We start from the raw sequence: 20486 nt of genomic DNA on the forward strand, positions 1-20486 counted from the left end.
GCCCAACCATTTCCTCTCCATGTCAGTACAGAATCATAGCGTTGTTGGGATATGTATCATTGAGGCCTGGTATGAATGACGCAACCAAAGCACAGACTTAGGTCAAGGACTATTAAAACTCTTTGTGCAAAAACAGTCTTACGTTCCAAGAAAAATATAGAAAATCATCAGATAAGGAAATAACACCAGCTGGACTGATATAAAATTGTATAAGAATTGCAGGAAATGGCATGCCTTTGGTCATGGAGGCCCGCCCAGGATTATTTCTCTGGAATTTTGCGGGTAGAAGGCCTAGTAAACAAAGGCAAAGAACCCATGACGCGACTGAATGGACCATAAATGGATGCCTGTGATTTCTGCAAGTCGGAGTTGTTTATTGATCCAGCGTCCCGTGTGGATATAGATGTGGCTTTGCCGGCTCCGCGCATCTTATGATCCTATCCTGATGGAAGGAAACTAGACTGGCCATTAGGACCATTCTCACCTTTGGACTCTGGTATAGTATGTTTTGGGTGTGAATGTGAAGTGAGCAAGGTTTGTTTTGTAATCCATAAAGAGTATTTAGAGTATTATATTCCAACACTGTGTCCAGTATCTGCTTGCTCCCCATCCCGTAGGGAGACCTCTATTGCGGGTCTAACAAGCGGTGGAGAATGCGGAGTGGGGGGATTTATTAAGTAGTGCTGGATTTCGAGATGGGGTCTTACAGTGTTGGGGGAGTCCTTATTTAAGACTAATAAGGGTGACTCCTTTTTGTGAAATTTGTAAGAAATTTGTGAGGAAAAAAAATGTGTGGGGAGATATCGCGTGCTATTAGTGTAATGATGTTTAAAACACTGTTTAAGAAATGAAGTAAAGGGGGGGAAGAAGAAACCCAGTGGACCAAAGTTAAAGTCCCTTCTCTGTTAGAGAAGGAGATTAATGCATTTGGGACATGCACTTGGATGCAAGGTGCAGTGGAACCGGATGTAACATTTGATACCTTAGAAAACAGATTTGAGAAAGATGTACAGATGTACAAGCCGAATGCAAGTAAAAAGCAAACTGCCGTAGTATGGCTGTTGTGGCAAGCTGTAAAAAGGTAATTGCATGTAAGGGGGAAATACATGCAGAGTTACAAACATTACAAGAGAATTTTAAAACTTGCCAGGAAAATTTGGAGCGGGAAATGAGGCAGGCGCAGATAATGCAAACTCAGTTAGAACAAATGGGGAAACAAAATAGGGAATTGGAGAAAAGAATGATGAATTGGGAAAAGATTAAAGCAGACAAAGGTAAATTAGATCATCAAGTGATAGGAATGAAACAGTTTTTTTGATATTTGACTAATGGAAAGGAAGAGGAGATCACAAGCGTTTCTCACAGTTGGTGCCAGAAAACTATAGCAGCGCTGAAAAATCAGGAGAACCTTTTTTGTTTTACTGGGGTATTGGTTTTCATAACCATTTGTCCCCATAACGAGTGGCACTGGTGGTGATACCGGGAAACTGGAGTGTCTAAGTAAATTGCTTGTGTGACTTGTGGTTAGCCAGTGGGGTAAGACCAAAGTCTTTGTCTGGCTGGTTTGGTTTGCCTTCAGAGGGTTTAACTATTTAAGGAAACACATCTGGAATTTTACCTCTATAACTGGACACTTCTGGTGTTTACTAAAAAAGGAAGTAGAATGGGAGTGGGGGTCTGAACAAGAAAAAAGTTTCTGTAATTTAAAACAAGCCTTGATGCCAACTCCAACATCGAAATTCCCAGAGATATGCAAGCCATTTGTGAGTAAGTTGGCAGCAACCCAACAAAGTCTAGTAGCGATATTGATACTGGAATCTGACAGGAAGTTAATACTGGTTGCATACAAGTCTAGAAGATTAACCCCTAAGGAGCAGCAGTTTTGAATCTGTGAAAGAGAATATTTAGCTACTGTGTGGGCCATTGAAGCTTTTGCTTTGTTACCATATGCCCTTCTGATGGAAGGAGAGGAGCATGAATGCCCACTTCCAGAAACTGAACTGAAGTTAGTTGAAGAAGCACCCCCAGTGGATGAAGTGTTAAGCCTTGAAGAAAAAGAGGTTTGCTTTACAGATGGTAGTTCATACCATGAGAACTCTAAGAAATATACGGGATATGCAGCTGTACAAATTGATGGGGAAACTATTTCTGGTTCTATGAGTATGACTACAGCTCAGGGAGCAGAGGTCAGAGGTCTTAGTGATCTGCGTAAGCAGAAAAATAATGTTGCTGACTGTCTTTATGTCTATATGGATTCAGATTTTGTAGTACAAGGACTTTGATACTGGATTGGGATTTGGAAAAAGAATCCTTGGAAAACAGCTGAGAGGAAAAAATTGGTCCAAAAGGAGGATTGGAAATGTATCTATGATTGGTTGAAAAAACACCCAGGAAAATTGAGAGTAAGACATTAAAGGTCATCAAAAACAAGAAGGGAATGAAACATATTGTTATGATAAAGCGGATGCTTTAGCTAAATTAGCAGCAAAAGAACCTTTGGGAGTTACTACAGCTCAAGCCATAAAAGAGGAGGTTAAACCTGAGGAAAGATGGGGAAACTGGACTATACAAGGTGGATATGTGGTGAATAAGAAAACAGGAGAGGTAAAGTGGGTACCTGACAAACATCAAAGAGAAGAGATTATTAACCTGTGTCACTCTATGGCCCACCAAGGAATAGAGAATACTCTCTTTAAGGTAAAACAAATTGGAACATGTCCTAAGGTACGAAAGGACATAGAAAACTTAGTTAAAAACTGCATAAGGTGTGCAGCAGATGAGAATAGATCACCGAATTCGGGATCCTTGTTGCACCAAAGAATTGTGGGGCCATGGAGTAGACTACAGGTTGATTTCATTGATAAATTGCCTAAGACCCAAAGGGGGAGTCAGTATTTATTAGTGATAGTAGCTTCCTTTTCTGGATGGGTGGAGGCCATTCCCACCAGAAGTCATACTGCAGAGACCACTTGTGCAAAGTAGTGTTTAGTAGATATGGAACTCCAAAAGTAATTGATTCAGATAATGGGCCACATTTTGTAGGAGAAGTAATTAAAAGTTTATTAAAAGCTTTAGGAATAAAGCAACAACGATATATCCCCTATCATCCTCAATCGTCAGGGACAGTAGAAAGGATGAATCAAACTATTAAACAAGCTCTACACAAAGTAGTGCAAGAAACTGGCAAAGATTGGGATGACAAATTGCCAATAGCGTGGCAACCGTCTGAAGTAGCGATCGGTTGGGTACTGGCTACCAGCCCATCAAATTCTCCTTGGAAGGCCTATGAGAGTGTGGAGCCCTTTGTTGTACCCAGAAGAAGGAGAAAAAGAAGAGGAGAAGGTATCTGTTGGGATATGTTAGGGTTAAGTAAAGACCTAGGAAGCTGCTGGAGTGCTGAGATGGCATTAGGGAATAAGGGCACAGGCAAGGAATATTAATCCATTTGATAAATAAGTGGCCATCCTTTTCCCTTCCCTTTTGCTTGTTAAGAATTGATAAGCATTGCAGCTGCATAAGGAATGTAGTTGGCTAAAGAATACCCTCAGGGCTATCCCTACCTATACGCAAAATACGCAGCTGCTTGGGCACCAGGAAATTTGGGGCACCAAATTTCCTGGTGCCCTATGCAGCGGCACGTCACTGCTCTGTCTCTTCCCCATGCCCCCCACTGCTCTGCCCCAGCGCCGCCCCCATCCCAACCCTTCCCCACCAGACCTGTTCTGTCCTTCCGATATATTTTGTACCCTGGTATTACTGCGTCCCATGGATTATCCTCATTCCACCAAGTTGCTGTGATGTCTATTATAGCCATAACCTCATTTAATACAACACACTCTAGTTCACCTATGTTATTATTTAGACTCCTGGCATTGTCACTTTTTAGCTGTCTGCCATTACATGATGTAATTGAATGGGACTTTTTTTTCATTTGACTGTTTCTCATCAGATCCTACTCGTATTTTATCATCTTCCATCTCTTCTTCTTACTAGGACATAGATAATCTCCATTAATAGATCCTCCCCTAAGGGATGTTTCTGTCTGAACCAGCACATGTCAGCTTTCCCTCAGCCCTTAATTTAAAAACTGTTCTATGAACTCTTTAATTTTAAGTGCCAGCAATCCAATTCCATTTTGGTTTAGATTGAGCCTATCCTTCCTGTATAGACTCCCCCTTTCCCAAAAGGTTCCCCAGTTCCTAATAAATCTAACCCCCTCCTCCCTACGCCATCGTCTCATCCATGCATTGAGACCTTGCAGTTCGGCCTGTCCAACTGGCCATACGCGTGGAACTGGAAGCATTTCAAAGAATGCTACCATAGAGGTCCTAGACTTCAATCTTTTACCTAGCAGCCTAAATTTGGCCTCCAGGACCTCTCTCCCATCCTTCCCTATGTCGTTGGTGCCTACATGTACCATGACCACCGGTTTCTCTCCATCATTACACTGTTATTACGGCACCACCTGGACCAGGACTGATGTTCTGTCTGCGTCTCCAAGATGACAGCTGCAGACAAGAGTTATGATCACAGCTGAGACTTGGACAGCACCATCTCACGGATAGGGAGCCGCACTGTGATCTGGATGAAGATCTGTTCTTCTGTTTGGTTTTTGTTAAGAAGAGCTACTGCTCAGAAAGTGACTTCGGCATTACAGCTGCACCACCTTAGAGGACTACTTACAGCAAGACTCATGAACAACCCCAGTGACACTGACATCTCTGGCCATTATGTTAGCAACCAACCACTCAGTATGGGCATCTCTCAAGTTTTACTGAATGCAGGATTAAAAAAGTTAGTTGTCACCAGATACTTCACACCAGTTAATTTTAACGAGAAGGAAGGAACACTGCCCAGAATATGGAAATAACAGAAAAGTTAACAGATGAAGAATATTTAGCTAAGTTAGATCTCAGCAACTCATCAGGGCCTGATGAAATTCACCCTAGAGTATGTAAGAAACTAGCAATCTCTGAAGCATTAACAATTATCTTCCAGAACTCAAGGAGGATGGATGAGATTCGTAACAAGGGCAAACTTCAAAAAAAGGTAGAAAGGAGCTCTTAGGGAAGTATAGACCACACAGCCTAACTTCAATACCCAGAAAGATACTGGAACAAATGATTAAACTACCAATTTATTAAAACCTAGAGGATAATAGGTGATAAGTAATAACCAACATGGATTTGTCAAAAACAAGTCATGAGAAACAAACATAATTTCCTTCTTTGATTGGGTACCCAGTCTAGTGGATGTGAGGAAGAGGTGGACGTGATGTATCTTGAATTTAGTCAGTCTTTTGACACAGTCCCACATGACATTTTCCTACTCAAACTAAGGAAATATGGAGTAGATGAAACTACCACAAGGAGGATGCAGATAGGTGGAAGTTCTTACTCACAGGGGAGGGATGGGGACTCACTGTTTTGGCAGTAGCACTGTAGAAAAGAGCATGAAGTTTCTGATGGACCACAAATGGAATGTGAGTCTGCAGTGTGATGCTCTTGAAAAAAGGAAAATGTCATTCTGGGATATATTAACAGGAGTGGGGTGGGTCAGAGATGGGAGGTGACTGTTCTCCTCTACTCAGCGTGGGAGAACCGTGTCCAGGTTTGGGTGCTGCACTTCAAGAAGGATGAAGACAAATTTTACAGGGTCCAGAGGAGACCAACAGAAAAGATCAGAGGTTTAGAAAACATGACCTGTGAGGAAAGGTTGAAAGAATTGGGCATGTTTTGTCCAGACAAGAGATGGCTGAGAGGGGACATAACAATCTGCAAATATGCAAAAGGTTGTTATAAAGAGGACTGTGATTAATTGGTGACCATGTCCACAAGGGTAGGACAATATGGAATTGGCTTAGTTAGCAACAAGGGAGATTTAGGTTAGATATTAATAAAAACTTTCTAACTCTAAGAACAGTTCAGCACAGGAACAGGTGACCTAGGGAGGCTGTGAAACCCCGGTTATTGGGAGTTTTAAGGACAGGTTGGAAAAACACCTGCCAGGGATAGTCTAGGTGCACTTGGACCTGCCTCAATGCACGGGGATGGATTGTTTGACCTTCTGAGGTCCCTTCAGCTCCACATTTCTGTGATTCTGTGAAGTGATGCTAGGCACTCTGCCCTGTGGTCAGTTTCCCCCATAGGTATTCAGCAAAGTAAATGGTTATGGGTCTGGGAGAACTGGTAGGGCAGAAGGAAGGAGAGCAGGGCATGCTGAGAAGATGGTGCTTTCCTGTGTGTAGTGCTGTTGGTTGATACAATATAATACAAGAGGACATGAGTCGACTCCGCTTCCTGTCTAATTTCTCCAAGATAAGAAGGCTGCAAAGCTCAGAATCCTCAGAACTCGACCTGCCCTGACAGCGTCTGAGCCACCATGGGAACCCGAGGAGACGTGTATCCATTGGGTGAGTGGAACAAAGTCCATGGGCTGAACTCGGGTGGGGCTGGGAGAGTCCAGAGGGACCCACGGGTCTGTCTGCACTGGGGCTGGAAGGTGAATGTTCCAGCTTGAGAAGATATAGTCGTGCTAGCTCTCATCTAGCTAGAAACAGAAGTGTTGCCATGGGGGAGGAGGGGTTGGCCACCCTGAGTGCATACCATGCTTCTACTTTTAGCATGCCAGCTGGGTCAGAGCAAGCCTGGGTATATCTCTTTGAGCTAGAATTTACACCTAGGCATACGTTACATTGGTGTCACGTGCAATTTCCTCTGCTCCCTCCAATGCTCACATTGCACCACCTGAGACTCCCTCCAGACTCACTGAAATGCCCTTAGGTTTACAGGGCCAGATTCCTGGGCTGGCTGAGATGGGCTCATCTGAGATGGGCTCACTATGAGACCAGAGTGTGGAGGGTCCCAGATCGCTTTCCACCACTTTCACAGCTACTGAATCCCAGGGGATAACTGCGGATCAGTCTGGTCCCTGGAAGCAGAGCAGCCCAAATCCTTCCCTGATTCATCCTCAACTGTCCGTAGCCCCAAGGGACCAGTCCAGCAGCTGGCAATAGCCAGAGTGGAGGAGTACATTGGCCATAACACTCACCTCTGGGAATGCCCACTATGCCTGGGGCTGTAACATAGAGCCAGTGCACCAGGGGAATTTCCAGGTAGCTGGTTGAGCCAGATTTCTGTAGGGGCACAAAGCTGGGGTTCCGAAATATTACGACAGTAATAATAGTTCTTAATGAAAGAATTGACTTCATTGGATTTACACCAGAATCACAGTGGGGTAAATAAGCAAAATTTGATCCATAGATGGGGCTAGTAGACATCTCTCTCTCTCTCTCTTTCTCTGTTGCTCATTTCTGTGTATAACATTTTTAAAATATATGTTTAGTTTTTATTTCTCTCAAGTATTTCTCCTCCTTGTCCTGTTCCCCCCTCTACCACCAGGGAGCACTCAAGTGTCAACTGTGAAGTTCCCAGGCTGGCAGAACATAATGCTGTATGTGCCACGTTTGTGCCCATCATGAGAATCCCACACAGAATGAGTCTATGCCATTAAGCCTACCCAAGATCGACAGCTCTCAAAGGGGTTATCGGCATTGTAATGAGGGGTGGGGTCATTGGATCTGGGTTATTAGGCCTAGTTGAATTTTTAGGTGGGGGTTAAACCTATTTCTGAAGTGTTCGCCAACATGATTCACATTACATATATTAATATGGATAATATGTGCTTAATGCATATAACATTATATTATATATACACTTCTAGCAGTTACATGGCCTGGAATGGTGGCTTGTGTCTTCCTATAGTCTTATTCACCTATGCTAAGTATCCCATAACACCTTGCATTAGCCAGGAAAACTGTCAGGATCAGCAAATATGGGTGTTCTACTGTAGTAACAGGCAGGAAGTTACTCTCACTGAAATGACCCAAAGATAAGGACAATACATATGGGACAAGCCTAGGAGGTGATGTCATACTCTTTGTACCTGGAATTCGTGTGTCCAAAACAAAGATCTAAGGGGTTGTGACATTCCCCTCTGGTGTTATCCAGACCGGTGATCTGCTAGGTCACTCCAATCCTTAACTCTGAAAGCCAGCCTTATCTCGCTCTGCTGTGAGAACCCCCATTCCTGGGCTGTTCACACACTGCATCTGGCACGTAAGCTGTTCCTTGGATTGTGCACTAGCCAATACTGAATGACACTAGCCAATATCTCTAGTCCCAGACATAACCTCCCTCTTGCGGTGTCCAGTTATGCCTGCTGGTCTCTGCAAGCTTATATGAGTTTGTTAATTTAACAAAGAAATTGATATGTACCAGGCTTGTTACCCAAGGGGAGTCTCTGACATGCTTCAAACCAAACAAACTGCTCCAGGTAGAATAAACAAACAGATTTATTAACTATAAGGGTAGATTTTAAGTGATTATAAGTCAAAGCAGAACAAGTCAGATTTGGTCAAATGATATAAAAGCAAAATTCATTCTAAGCTGATCTTAACACTTCCAGTGCCCTTACAAACTTAGCTACTTCTCACCACAGGCTGGCTGGTTGCCCTTCAGCCAGGCTCTCCCCTTTGATCAGCACTTCAGTCATGATCTCTGTAGGTGTAGGTGGAAGAGAGAGGAAGAGCATGGCAAACAACTCTCCTTTTTATCACGTTCTTTCTTCCATCTTGGCTTTGCCCCCCCGCCCCCCTTCAGAGTCAGGTGAGCATTACCTCATTGCAGTCCCAAACTGACCAAAGAAAGGGGGGTGACTCACTCTAGAGTCCAACGGATCCGTTGTTGTTGCCTAGGCCAGTGTCCTTTGTTCCTGTGAGGCTGGGCTGGGTTTGTCCCATATATGTCCTGATGAGGTGTTAACTACCCCTCCACTTCTGGAGACTTTTTGCCTGGGCTTGCTTTAAGCCATGAGGACACATTTTGAGCCTCATAACTATATACATGAAATTACAACCAATAACATTACTATAACATTAGAATAACAACAATGCTCAGTACATCATGAGCCTTCAGAAGGACACCCAACATGACAAACTTTGCATTAGATACAACACAATCATATTATAAGGATGAACATGGGGGTGCTGGGTGTTCCCCCGAGCTACAGAACACCACAGGGGTACAGTATAGTACCAGAAAAACAAGGTAGAAAGATGGTATGTTAGCCTCAGAGGATACATACAGTACCTCTTTCCTTGTGTACAGGTTAGGTATAAAAAGGGCAGCTTTAGGGGTGTGACTTTGGACACAAGCCTTCTTTGTAATGCCAGTTCAGCACTGCTGCAGGAGACGGGTTCCCGGAAATTGGAGTTGTATTGGACTTTTGTTCCTGTAATATGTTATTACTAGGCTATGGTTTAGTCACAGGTATTTTTAGTAAAAGTCATGGACAGGTCACGGGCAGTAAACAAAAATTCATGGCCTGTTACCTGTCCATGACTTGTACTATATACCCTTAACTAACACTTGGGCTGAGGGACCATGAGTGCTCTGGGGGTTGGCCCGGAGGGTGCTGTGGGTGCTGGGGGAAAGGCGGCCTGGAGGGCACCACGGGCCCAGGGGAGACTGCCAGGAGGGCTGTCGCAGGTGCTTGGGGTGGTGGCGTCACGTGGCCCAGGACCCCTGCTGGTGCTGGGGGGAGGGTTGGCAGGGCTGGCTGGAGGTGTCCCTTCAGCTCCTAGGGGGAGGGAAGGACAGGTGGGCTCCGTGCACTGCCCCTGCCATTAGCATTGGCTTCACAGCTTCTCTTGCCAGGGGTACAGCGCCACAGTGCCAGCGTAGACACCCTGGTCGATTACAGTGCTGTGATTGGCCTCCGGGAGGTGTCCCACAATCCCTGTTCTCGCCTCTCTGATCATTGGTTTGAACTCTACTGCCCTGCCCTCAGGTGACCAACCGTCATCCTCACCCTGTAAATTCCTTTGGAATTTTGAAAGTCCCCTTCCTGTCTGGTTTGTGACGCGTGCAGTGGTCTCAGCGCATCTTTTCAGGTGGCCATGCCTGCTCCATGCACCAGGCAATCTCCTGCTTGGAGCAATGCCGAGCTTCTGGCCTTCATAAATTTTTGGGGAGAGGAGGCTGTCCAGTCCCAGCTGCACTCCATCCATAGGAATTATGACATCTACAGACAGATTTCATGATGCATGACAGAAAGGGGCCATGATCAGGACACATTGCAGTGCAGGGTCAAAGTGAAGGAGCTGTGGAATACCAACCACAAGGTGGAGGAGGCAAACCGCTGCTCTGGTGCTGCCCCCACGAGCTGCTGGTTCTACAAAGAACTGGACGCGATACTCGACGGCGACCCCACCTCCACTGCAAAGACCACTGTGGATACTTCGGTGGCTCACATGGCATTAGAAAGTGGACTGAGCCAGGAGGAGGAAATCTTGGATGAAGATGTGGAGACGGAGTGGGAGCCAGAGGCAGAGGATGACTCAGAGGTCAGAGATGCATGCAGCCAGGAGCTCTTTTCTACCCAGGAAGAGGCTAACCAGTTATAGGTGTCAAATGCTAGCAAAGCGCAAACAGGAGAGGAGGCCCCAGTAAGTTAATTTGATTTGGGGAATCGCTGAAGTGAGTTGTTGGGGAAAGGAGGGTTGCAGAAACAGGCTTGTCTCCCACTGCATGCCTAGTCTGAGTGGAGGAACAGGCTGTTGATTGACACCCTCACTTCATGGGAATCTCCCTCAGAGATCTCCAGGAAACTCTCATGGAGATACAGGGCAATCTGCTGCTACAGGTTCTTTGGCAGAGCTGCTTTGTTTCTTGCCCCATTAATGGTAACTTTCCCAAGCCCTGATGCTGTCATGGGGTGGCGGGGACCATTGCTGCACACTGGCGAGATGCATAGGGCCAGGGCAGAAGCTGCAGTCTTGGAGAAGACCCTCCCTTGATTCCCTGCTGACCCGCAGCAGCGAGATATCTTCCATAATGATCACATCCTGTGGAAAGTGTGGGGACAGAAATTATTATCAGGCCCTCCATACAGTGCTGACACTCCCCAAGAGCCACGTGCCCAGAGTACAGCAGGGTCCGAGAAGAGTGATTTACCCTGCCCAGGTGGTTACTCACCGTTTTGGGGGGTCTTGTGGCTCACGTGTGCTTGCCTGGGGTCAGCCAGTTAGTGCCAGGTGTGTGAGTACTGGCTGTGTTTAAAGCACTGAATCAGTGCCCTCTGTGTTGCAAACAATCCTGCTTCTGTAAAACGTTGTGTTAAAACTTCGCAGAGATGACCTTGGGAGCCCAGCCTCCCTCTTTGTTATCGGCGGCTGAATGGCTGCGCAGAATTAGAAAGCAGCCAAGAAGCACTAAGGAGGACTTTCTCTGTGATGTTATGATGCACTCTGCTGCCGACACACTCTTATCAACCTCCTGGCTCCAGTCTCTACCTGCGGCATTCCACTCCTCCCCCCTCACAATCCAGCACTGCGGACTCTCACTATCCCCTGCACTCAGCACCCATCCCTCTGCAGTTTGGCCCTGCTGAAGTACAGTACCCGCTGCATGGTACTCCAAGTTGAAGGTTAGATATGATTCCAGTCCTCCCAGGACCCCTCCTCCTCCTGGGACCTTCCCTTCCCCCACCCCCATCACTGCTGATGTTCTTTCTTTGACTCTCTCCTCTGGTTGTTGTTTTTCTTTAAATAAAAGAATTGTGTTGGTTTGCAAGCAATCTTTATTCTATTAATTGAAAGCAAAAAGAGCCCTGCAAAGCAACATAGAATTACGTTAAACCCACATATTGCATCGTCTGCACCAGTCGCCTCCTAGCATTACAAGCACTGCACTCCTGAGCATAGCAACAAATCTTAGTGGCTTTCAGCTTCAAATTGCTGCTTCAAGGCATCCCTGAGCCTGATGGCTCCACGTTGCACCCCTCTAATAGCCCTGGTCTCTGGCTGTTCAAGCAAAGCCTCCAGGCACTGAGCCTCTGCTATCTATCCCTAAGTGAAGCTTTCACCCTTCCCTTCACAAATATTATGGGGCATACAGCATGCGGCTATAAGCATAGGAATATTGTCATGGGGCAGGTCCAGCTTCCTACAGAGGCAGCACCAGCGGGCTTTTAAATGGCCAAAAGGAATTCTGCACTTGCTCAGCCTGTTGTTGAACCACTCCTTGCTGCTGTCAAGTTGCCCTGTGTATGTCTTCATACGCCACAGCATTAAGGGGTAGGTAGGGTCTCCCAGGATCACAATGGGCATTTCAACTTCCCCTACGGTGATCTTCTGGTCTGGTAAGAAAGTCCCTGCTTGCAGCTTCGTGAACAGGCCAGTGTTCCGAAAGATGCGTGTGTCATGCACCTTTCCAGACCAGCCTGTGTCTGTGAAATGCCCACGGTGATCCACAAGCGCCTGGAGAACCATTGAGAAATACCCCTTGAGATTAATGTACTCAGTGACTAGGTAGTCTGGTGCCAGAACTGGAATAGTCATGCCGTCTATCGCCCCTCCATAGTTAGGGAAGCCCATTTGTGCAAAGCCATCCACAATGTCATACGCGTTGCCCAGAGTCATGGTCTTTTGGAGCAGGATGCGATTAATGGCCCTGCCAACTTCCATCAACATGAGTTGAACGGTCGACTTTCCCACTCTGAACTGGTTAGCGACCGAACGGTAGCAGTCTGGAGTAGCCAGCTTCCACAGTGCAATCACCACATGCTTCTCCAATGGAAGGGCAGGTTTAATTCTTGTTTCCTTGCGCTGCAGGGCTGAAGTGAGCTCATCACACAGTCCCATGACCGTGGCTTTCCTCATCCGAAAGTTCTGCAGTCACTGCTCATCATCCCAGATATGCATCACGATATGATCCCAACATTCAGTGCATGTTTCCTGAGCCCCAAAGTGGCATTCCACTGTAGTCAGCACCTCCGTGAATGCCAGAAACAATCTCGTATCGTAGCTACTACGCGTGGCGAGATCAATGTCGCACTCCTCTTGCCTTTGTAGTTTAAGGAATAACTCTACTGCCACTTGTGACGTGTGGTCAGAGCGAGCAGCATACTGGTCAACAGTTCGGGATCCATTCCTGCAGCCCGAAGAAGCAGGGTGCACAAAACACAAACCATTAAAAGATGGCGCCAAATGCGGACAAAAGCACAGGGATTGCTGGGATGTGAAGCAATCCATCATGGGGTACTGGAACAGAATCCAGGATGACCCATGACCCCTTCCACCTTCCCACAACTCTTAGCAGCATAAGAAAAAGAGGTGCTCTGTGGGATAGCTGCCCAGAGTGCACCGCTCTGAATACCGCTGCAAGTGCCACAAGTGTGAACACGCTATTGCGCAGACAGCTGACAGTGTGAACACACAACAGCGGTTTCCATCACTTGGAGTCAAACAGACGGGCTGTCCTCTCGCGAACTCTGCACTAGCTCCATCCCCAGCTATGGGCTGGATGCACTAATCCCTCAGTCATTCTTTAGCCTATGCAGTGCGAGAGGCTGGATCAGCCTGCTCCCTTCCTGGCCTTAGTATCTCTGAATTAATGGCTCTGCCTTTGCTCCCAGGGGAACTGTGATGCTGTCACCTCCCCAGCTCCCTCGTCCTCCACAGAGTCTCCCGGGAGGAGATCGACCGGAGCTGAATTTCAAAGAAGCGCCCCCTTTCTAGCTCCCTGATGAGGAAAGCAGAATGGGGTTCCACAGCCCGCTGTGCTTCCCTTTTTCACATCACTTCGGGCACTCTGCTCATGGGTCCTTTATCATCTGGTTCTTCACACCGGTGTAATGCCTCTGGGCTGATACCTGAGTGAAAATCACATCAAAAGCAGCCTGTGTTGTCTTTTTCTGTTGTCATTGCATAGACACACTGGCTGACCTTGGTAAGTCATTACCCCTCCCCGTGCCTCAGTTTCCCCATCTGTAAAGTGTAGAGAATGCTCCTCCCTTTGCCTATTGCCATGAGCCTTTTGGGTCACAGACTGGCTCACTGTGTGTCTGTGCAGCACCGAGCGTGATGTGGCCCTGATCTCAGTTGGCTCTGGGCAGCACCTGGCACAATGGCGGCCCTGATCTTGGTGGGCTCTGGGTGCCACCAGCACAATGGGCAGGACTGGATTTCCAATTATGCATGTGCCTACGGACACCGGCATTCTATGGGGCACCTAAAAATTTTGCCACTCTCAGGTTCCTGCAGGGGGCATGGCTGACTGAGGGGGAGACGGCCCCACAGAGCCATGCTGCTGGAGCGCTCCTCACTCCACTCGGCAGACAGCGTCACCTCCTGGGGGGCCAGTGAGGGTGGGCCATGGGGCAGGGCTTGGGAGAGTGGGTCTCTGCAGGAGTTCATGGGGCAGCTCTGGGCACAGGGGGTGGGGGGCACTGGGCAGTGGGCGGAGGGGTGCTGAGCGGCAAGGCACCTAAAAGTTAAAACTGGTGGATTTACCCCACAACCAGTGGTGGTTAAGAGCTTCCGGGGTACACTGCCGCTCCCCACTCCCTCCAGGCAGTGGGATCCCCAGAGCTCCAAGCTGGAGGGGAGGACAACTGCTGAGCCCCTGTCCCTAGGGGTGCCCAAAGTGTAAATCCGGCATTGACAATGGGGGCTCCTGGGCTTTGTTGCTAATACACACAATAAAAGACTCAGTTGTTCTGGCCAAACATCCAGTTCCCAACTGGAATCAGTTAAAAATATTAGCAGGGATCCCAGCTGGGGCTGATTTCCCAGTGCACCAGGTTTCTGCATCTTTAATTCCCCCATCGGCAGGGCACTGACTGGCCATTGGCCCAGGATTGGCAGGACGGGGGCGGCTGGGGGTGTGTGCAGCTGAGTGGCGGTTACCATCTGCCCATGGTGCCTTACCCTGTCTCTGCCTTCCAGGGCTCTGCATCGCCCTGTGCCTGTGGGGCACCATGGCCCAGAATAATGGAGTACAAGGTAAGGCTGACTCCTCCTGGCTAACCTTCCCCAGTGCTCCCGGCTGCTCGGGGTCTCCGGCCTCCGCCCCCTCCGGTCCCTTTCCCTTGTGGGTGGAGAGCAGAGTCAGGTGTCTGGCGAGCCGGGAGCAGCCCCTCGGCGTGGGTGTCTTGGGGTGGGTTTATAGAGTACGGTGGGTGCGTGCAGGGGAGAGGAGAAGTGGGGGGCGTTTGGGATCTGGACTCTGTACCCTGAGCCCAGCTCTGCTGCAAATCCCAAGGGGGGGAGGGATGAAATAATTTATAAAACAAAAAAATCCCGTTTCCGGTTCGAAGGGAGTTTTTGGTTTGAAATTGACACTAATCAGAGTAATGACAACAGCAACAAAAAGGAGAAAAATTGATTGAGATCAAAAACATTTCATTTGAACCGATGCCCAGCTATCAGATGCTATCAGGGCAGGTTGAGTTCTGAGGATTCTGAGCTTTGCAGCCTCCTTATCTTGGAGAAATTAGACAGGAAGCGGAGTCGACTCATGTCCTCTTGCATTATATTGTATCAACAAACAGCACTACACACAGGAAAGCACAGTCTTCTCAGCATGCCCTGGTCTCCTTCCTTCCGCCCTACCACTTCTCCCAGCCCCATAACCATTTACTTTGCTGAGTACCTATGGAGGAAACTAACCACAGTGCAGAGGGCCTAACACCATTTCACAGAATCACAGAAATGTGGAGTTGAAGGGACCTCAGAAGGTCAAACAATCCATCCCCGTGCGCTGAGGCAGGTCCAAGTGCACCTAGACCATCCCTGGCAGGTATTTTTCCAACCTGTCCTTAAACCCCCAGTAACAGGGATTCACTTGAACCGACACCCGGCTCCGACGGCTCTGCCTGTCTGTGCCGGGGGCTCCCCGGGGAGCCAAGGCCCCTGTGCAGCCGAGGGCAGCTTGTTGCCAGGCCGTGGATGGCGTCGGAGCTGTTTGCCAGGCGCCCAGGGATGAGACTCAGCGAATGGGGTGTGTGAAAGGAGTCGATCCCAGTGTGTGTGTGTGGGGGGGGAGCCGCTCTGCACTGGCTGACCCTGTCCAGCTGTTCCCACCCCTGCAGGTACCACTGAGGACTGTAACAACCATGTGCTGTGCCCAGCAAACGCCACGTGTGTGAACAACACCCACTGCACCTGCCTGGATGGATACCAGCCACATGGGAATCGCTCCTTCTTCACCGACCCAATGGAGACCTGTGACGGTAACGGGGCTCCCACGTTGTCCTGGGGGCTGGGACAGAGCAGGGCATTAAGGGCCGAGCAGCCAACTCCACTGACTGCAGGGCCTGTTGGGGGGGGCTCAGCCCGGCTGGGGAATGAGGGGGGGCAGCAGCACGGGTGAGCACCGCTCTCCTGGGGATCGAACCGGGGCCTCCAGAGTGAGCAGCAGGAGCGGCTGCAGCAGGAGCCAGGAGTGTTGGGCTCTGTGGATTGGGCACAGGGTGGGGGGGCCCATCACACTGACCCGTCTGAACCCCAGCCTGGGCCGTAATCAGCCCTTGGGTGTCCAGGGGCAGAAGGGCCCCACGGATCCCTGCCCAGAGGAGCAGAATGGGACAGCCCTGGCTATACTTCCCCCCTCCAACCCACAGGGATCCAAGGAGGGAGGGGGCAGAGGAGAGGCAGTTTGTCACCCCCCCAACACACAGGGAGCCTGGAGCCCCAGGGGGACGTCTCCCCCCCCCACATGGGGGATCTGGGTGTTTTGGGGGCTGAACCGTCCCGTACCTGGGACAGGATGTTCGGGGGGCTGTTTCCGACATTCCAGCAGCAGAAATGGGTAACTGAGGATCAGGGCCTTAATCACTAACTGCTCAGGGCCCCGGTCGCCTGGGTCCCGTCACCCTGCTCAGTGCGGGGGTTGCGGGGCATGATACGGGGAACATCTTCCTGCCAGGACTGTACAGAGCGTCCCCTCTTGCATTACAGATATTAATGAGTGTCTGGGGCAGAGCCCGCCAGACTGTGGACGCAACGCAAACTGCAACAATACGCTTGGGAGTTACTACTGCACCTGCATCGATGGCTATGAGCCCAGCTCTGGGAAAGCCAACTTCATGAACCCGAGTGAGAACACCTGCCAGGGTGAGCTCTCCCCTCACCCCACCTGCTGAGACCCCCCCTCACACACACAAATCCTCATTCCAGCCTGAAGCTGCTCCGCGGCTGCTGCTGGCTTTGGCAGTGGCCCGATGCCGTCAGTGAGACTGTGATGAGATGTGACCCTCGCCTGCTCCCGCAGAGCATGGGGCCGGGCTCACCCCTGTGCCCGGCGCTTGGACAGGGAATAAATCCCCGGGGTTAGAAACAGACCCACAGAGCAAACTCCTCGTGCTGCAGAGATGCGCTGGGGAGAGGGGAGGGGACCCTCGCTGGCCCCAGCACGCAGCATCTGAGCTGCTAGTGCCCCGCGGAGCCGGGGAAGTGGTCCCGGGAATGACTCTGGTAATTGGGCTAAAGCGTTCTTGAATTTGCCCCCGTCCCCTATGGCTTGAGCTTCCGCTGGGGGCAGGCAGCCATGCTCTCCTCTGGCCTCTAGGGGGTGCAGCTGCTACTTCGAGGGACCCTCCCACTGCCCCAAGCTCCCTGCGTGGGCAGCGCTGTGAGGGGCCATGTGCTGTGACTGGCATTGCCAGCCCAGCCCCAGGCTTCCCTGAGGCACCCCGAGTTCCAGCACTCTGGTGCGGGGACATGGGGTTGGCGTTCGTCGGCTCTGTGTGCTGTCCCGGCTCTGGGCGGGTCGCTGTCCCGGCAGATCTCCATCACAGTGCCCGGACAGCCCCCAGAGTCGGATCAGTGGCCAAGGCGCTCGGCCGGGTTTATCGCCAATGAAGTCCAGTGCCAGCGCCCAGAGATGCCTCAGGGACACTGCCACACGTCTGCCTCTGACAATGGACCCCGACAGTTACAGACTGAGACAAACAATCTGGGATAAACAACCTACGTCCCAGCTTGTGTGTTTCACAACATGCTTGTTACCCCCCTTGTGCCTTTCTCCTGCTGCTTCAGACAAAACTTCCCTTATTCCCACCTGGCTTTGTACTTTACTTCTGATGCTTCAGTCAAACCATCTTATTGTGTGCCAGGCAGGGGAATCTCGTGCTGGGATGTGGTTACACAGTCACTGTGTTGTAGCAATGCCGGCAATATCGGTGCCGAGTTCATGCACCAGACGGTGAATTTGCAGACAACCCTCTGCTTTGTGACAGGATGTGACTGTTGGTGCCTGGGGGGGCCACACTGAGATTGCTCCATCAGGGCAAACTGCAGAGTGGGGCCGACAATCCCCCAATCTGTTGGTTAGTTCTGAAACTTCGATTCACAAAACCAGCAACAAAACAGCTGCTCCGATACCGTGCTGCTCACCCAGAAGCCAGAAACACAGCTCCCGGCTCCTTTTCTAGAATGGCTTTAAACAGGGCCGGCTCTGGCTTTCTGGCCGCCCCAAGCAAAAAAAAAAAAAAAAAAACCCCGCTGTGGCCAGAACAGCAAAGCAAAAAAAAAACCCAGCGGCACAGCCGGAGCGCGACTCCCTGCCCTCAGATGTGCCCCGGCTAGCGGGGGCAGACGGAAGGAGCGGGGGAAGAGAGAGAAGGGGGGCCGCCAGGGCTTCAACGGGGCACTGCCGCGCGGCCCCTCCCACCATGCCCCCTGCCGGGAGGGCTCCACACTGCTCCGGTCGGCTGGGAGGGAAGGACGCGGGCTGCCCTGCCGAACTTGCTGCAGGGCGCTCCCATCCTCCACACCGCTGCCCCCTACAGGGCGTCCGGAGCGGAACAACAACAACAACAACAAAAAGCGGCCGTGCTGCCCTAGGATTGGGTGGAATGCCGCCTCCTACAAGCTGCCGCCCCAAGCACCAGCTTGCTCGGCTGGTGCCTGGAGCCGGCCCTGGCTTTAAAGGCAGAATTTGGGTCATTTAGCCTGCAAGTTGCTTAACTCTTTCTGTCTCAGTGTCCCACAGGGCCAGACTTTTGCTCAGAGCATCACTTTTGCTGATTTTGGTTGTGGCCTTGTACCAGGCCCCTGCTCCAGGCTCTCTCTGCTCCAGCTCCATGTCGCTCCCCCAGGGCAGGGCTGGGAGGGGTATGTGTTGGGACTGGCATTGCCAGCGCAGCCCCAGGCTTCCCTCAGACACCCTGGCTTCCAGCGGCATGGCGCGGGGACACCCGGGCTGGCCAGCTCCGCGTCGCTCCCCAGGGCAGGGAGTTTGTCCAGGGCACAGACCGAGAGGTCTCTCTGGGCTCACAGTGCAATGGATTTGGAGATCCCTTTGCGCTGGTGAAGCTGGCGCATGCACCAATGCCAGTCCCCCGGCAGGGGATACCCACATGTGGGTGTCTCCACCGGGGGACGCTGGAAGCTGCCAGCTGCTAAATCGCTTTGTGCTGGTCCCTGTCTGTGCTCCCTGAGCCCCCCGAGTCAGCAAAACACATGCTTGGCTCCAGCCCTGCCCAGCTACGCACTTAACTCGGCTCCAGTGGGTCTCAAGTGCATGGCTGAGCTCGTGACGACAATCCCAGGCACTAAAAAAAATCAGATTAGCTTAGAAAATCATGAGCTTTAGAAAGACCAATGAGCCAGGGGCAGAGTGTGGATTGAATTGAATTGAAAAGGGGCAAATTCAAAGCAGAAACAAGGAAATACTACTCCACCCGGGGCAGCAGTAGCCTCTGGAACTCACTGCTACCGCGGCCTGGAGGCTGTGAATGTGTCGAGTTTTAAAGAGGGTCCGGCTGTTTCTATGGGAAACAACAATGCCTGGAGCTGTGCTAGTTAATGGACAATAATTCTGGGAGGGAGGGAAAAGCTCCCACTTCAGGGCTTAAGCTGCCCTCTGACTATTAGAGACCAGGAGGAGACCTTCATGGGGGCAGATTATCCCCCGGCTGCTGCTGCGGGACTCTTACACCTTCCTCTGTAGCACCCGTCGCAGACGGGATACCAGGGTAGATGGGCCTTGGGGCTGACCATGCCTGTGTGTTCCTCTGTGATTGGAACCTGAGGGGGATTTCTGCCAAGTCCCAGTGTTCCCACATGTTTGAAGCAACGCAGCTTCAAACGAACTCATAAATCTCCCCAAATCTTGGCCCCACTGGGGTTTGGCCCATAGAGGCCACAGTGGCTGTTCTGAGGTCTGAAGGTCCCCTTCCCTCTGTTATGTTCACGGCACACACACACACAGTTAGAAACAAAGCAACACATCCTCTCGCTGGCAGGCTGCAGCTCAACACAGGGTTTAAATTTAAATAATGGAGACATTCTATCTCCTAGAACTGGAAGGGACCATGAAAGGTCATTGAGTCCAGCCCCCTGCCTTTACTAGCAGGACCAAGTACTGATTTTGCCCCAGATTCCTAAATGGCCCCCTCAAGGATTAAGCTCACAACCCTGGGTTTAGCAGGCCAATGCTCAAACCACTGAGCTATCCCTCCCCCAACACATGATTGTCACCCGAGCCCCGTAGCCCTCAAGCAGGTCCAGGGACGCCCCTTGGAGATATAAAGTGAGAGCTTGTGATAATAACACAGTTTTCAATACACCATATTCTTGAGTGGCCGTTCCGCTGCCGGAGCAGCCTAGTGTGGCCTGAGCGTAGCTGAGAATCAGGCCT

The 20486-nt window shown here is 50.2% G+C and overlaps 1 protein-coding gene across 1 annotated transcript in view; it reads left to right on the forward strand.

The window, feature by feature from the left end:
• The first annotated feature begins 243 nt into the window (after positions 1-243).
• The window catches only part of LOC117888492 (adhesion G protein-coupled receptor E3-like), a 40544-nt gene continuing 20301 nt past the window's right edge, over positions 244-20486 (forward strand). The window contains exons 1-5 of the mRNA XM_034791948.1: positions 244-496; positions 6318-6412; positions 14789-14845; positions 15934-16074; positions 16802-16957. Of these exons, the coding sequence (XP_034647839.1) occupies positions 6382-6412; positions 14789-14845; positions 15934-16074; positions 16802-16957 (385 nt within the window). The 5' untranslated portion in view covers positions 244-496; positions 6318-6381. The remainder of the gene's footprint in view (positions 497-6317; positions 6413-14788; positions 14846-15933; positions 16075-16801; positions 16958-20486) is intronic.

Source organism: Trachemys scripta, chromosome 16 (genome assembly GCF_013100865.1).
Source record: "Trachemys scripta elegans isolate TJP31775 chromosome 16, CAS_Tse_1.0, whole genome shotgun sequence".
NCBI classification, from domain to species: Eukaryota; Metazoa; Chordata; order Testudines; family Emydidae; genus Trachemys; species Trachemys scripta.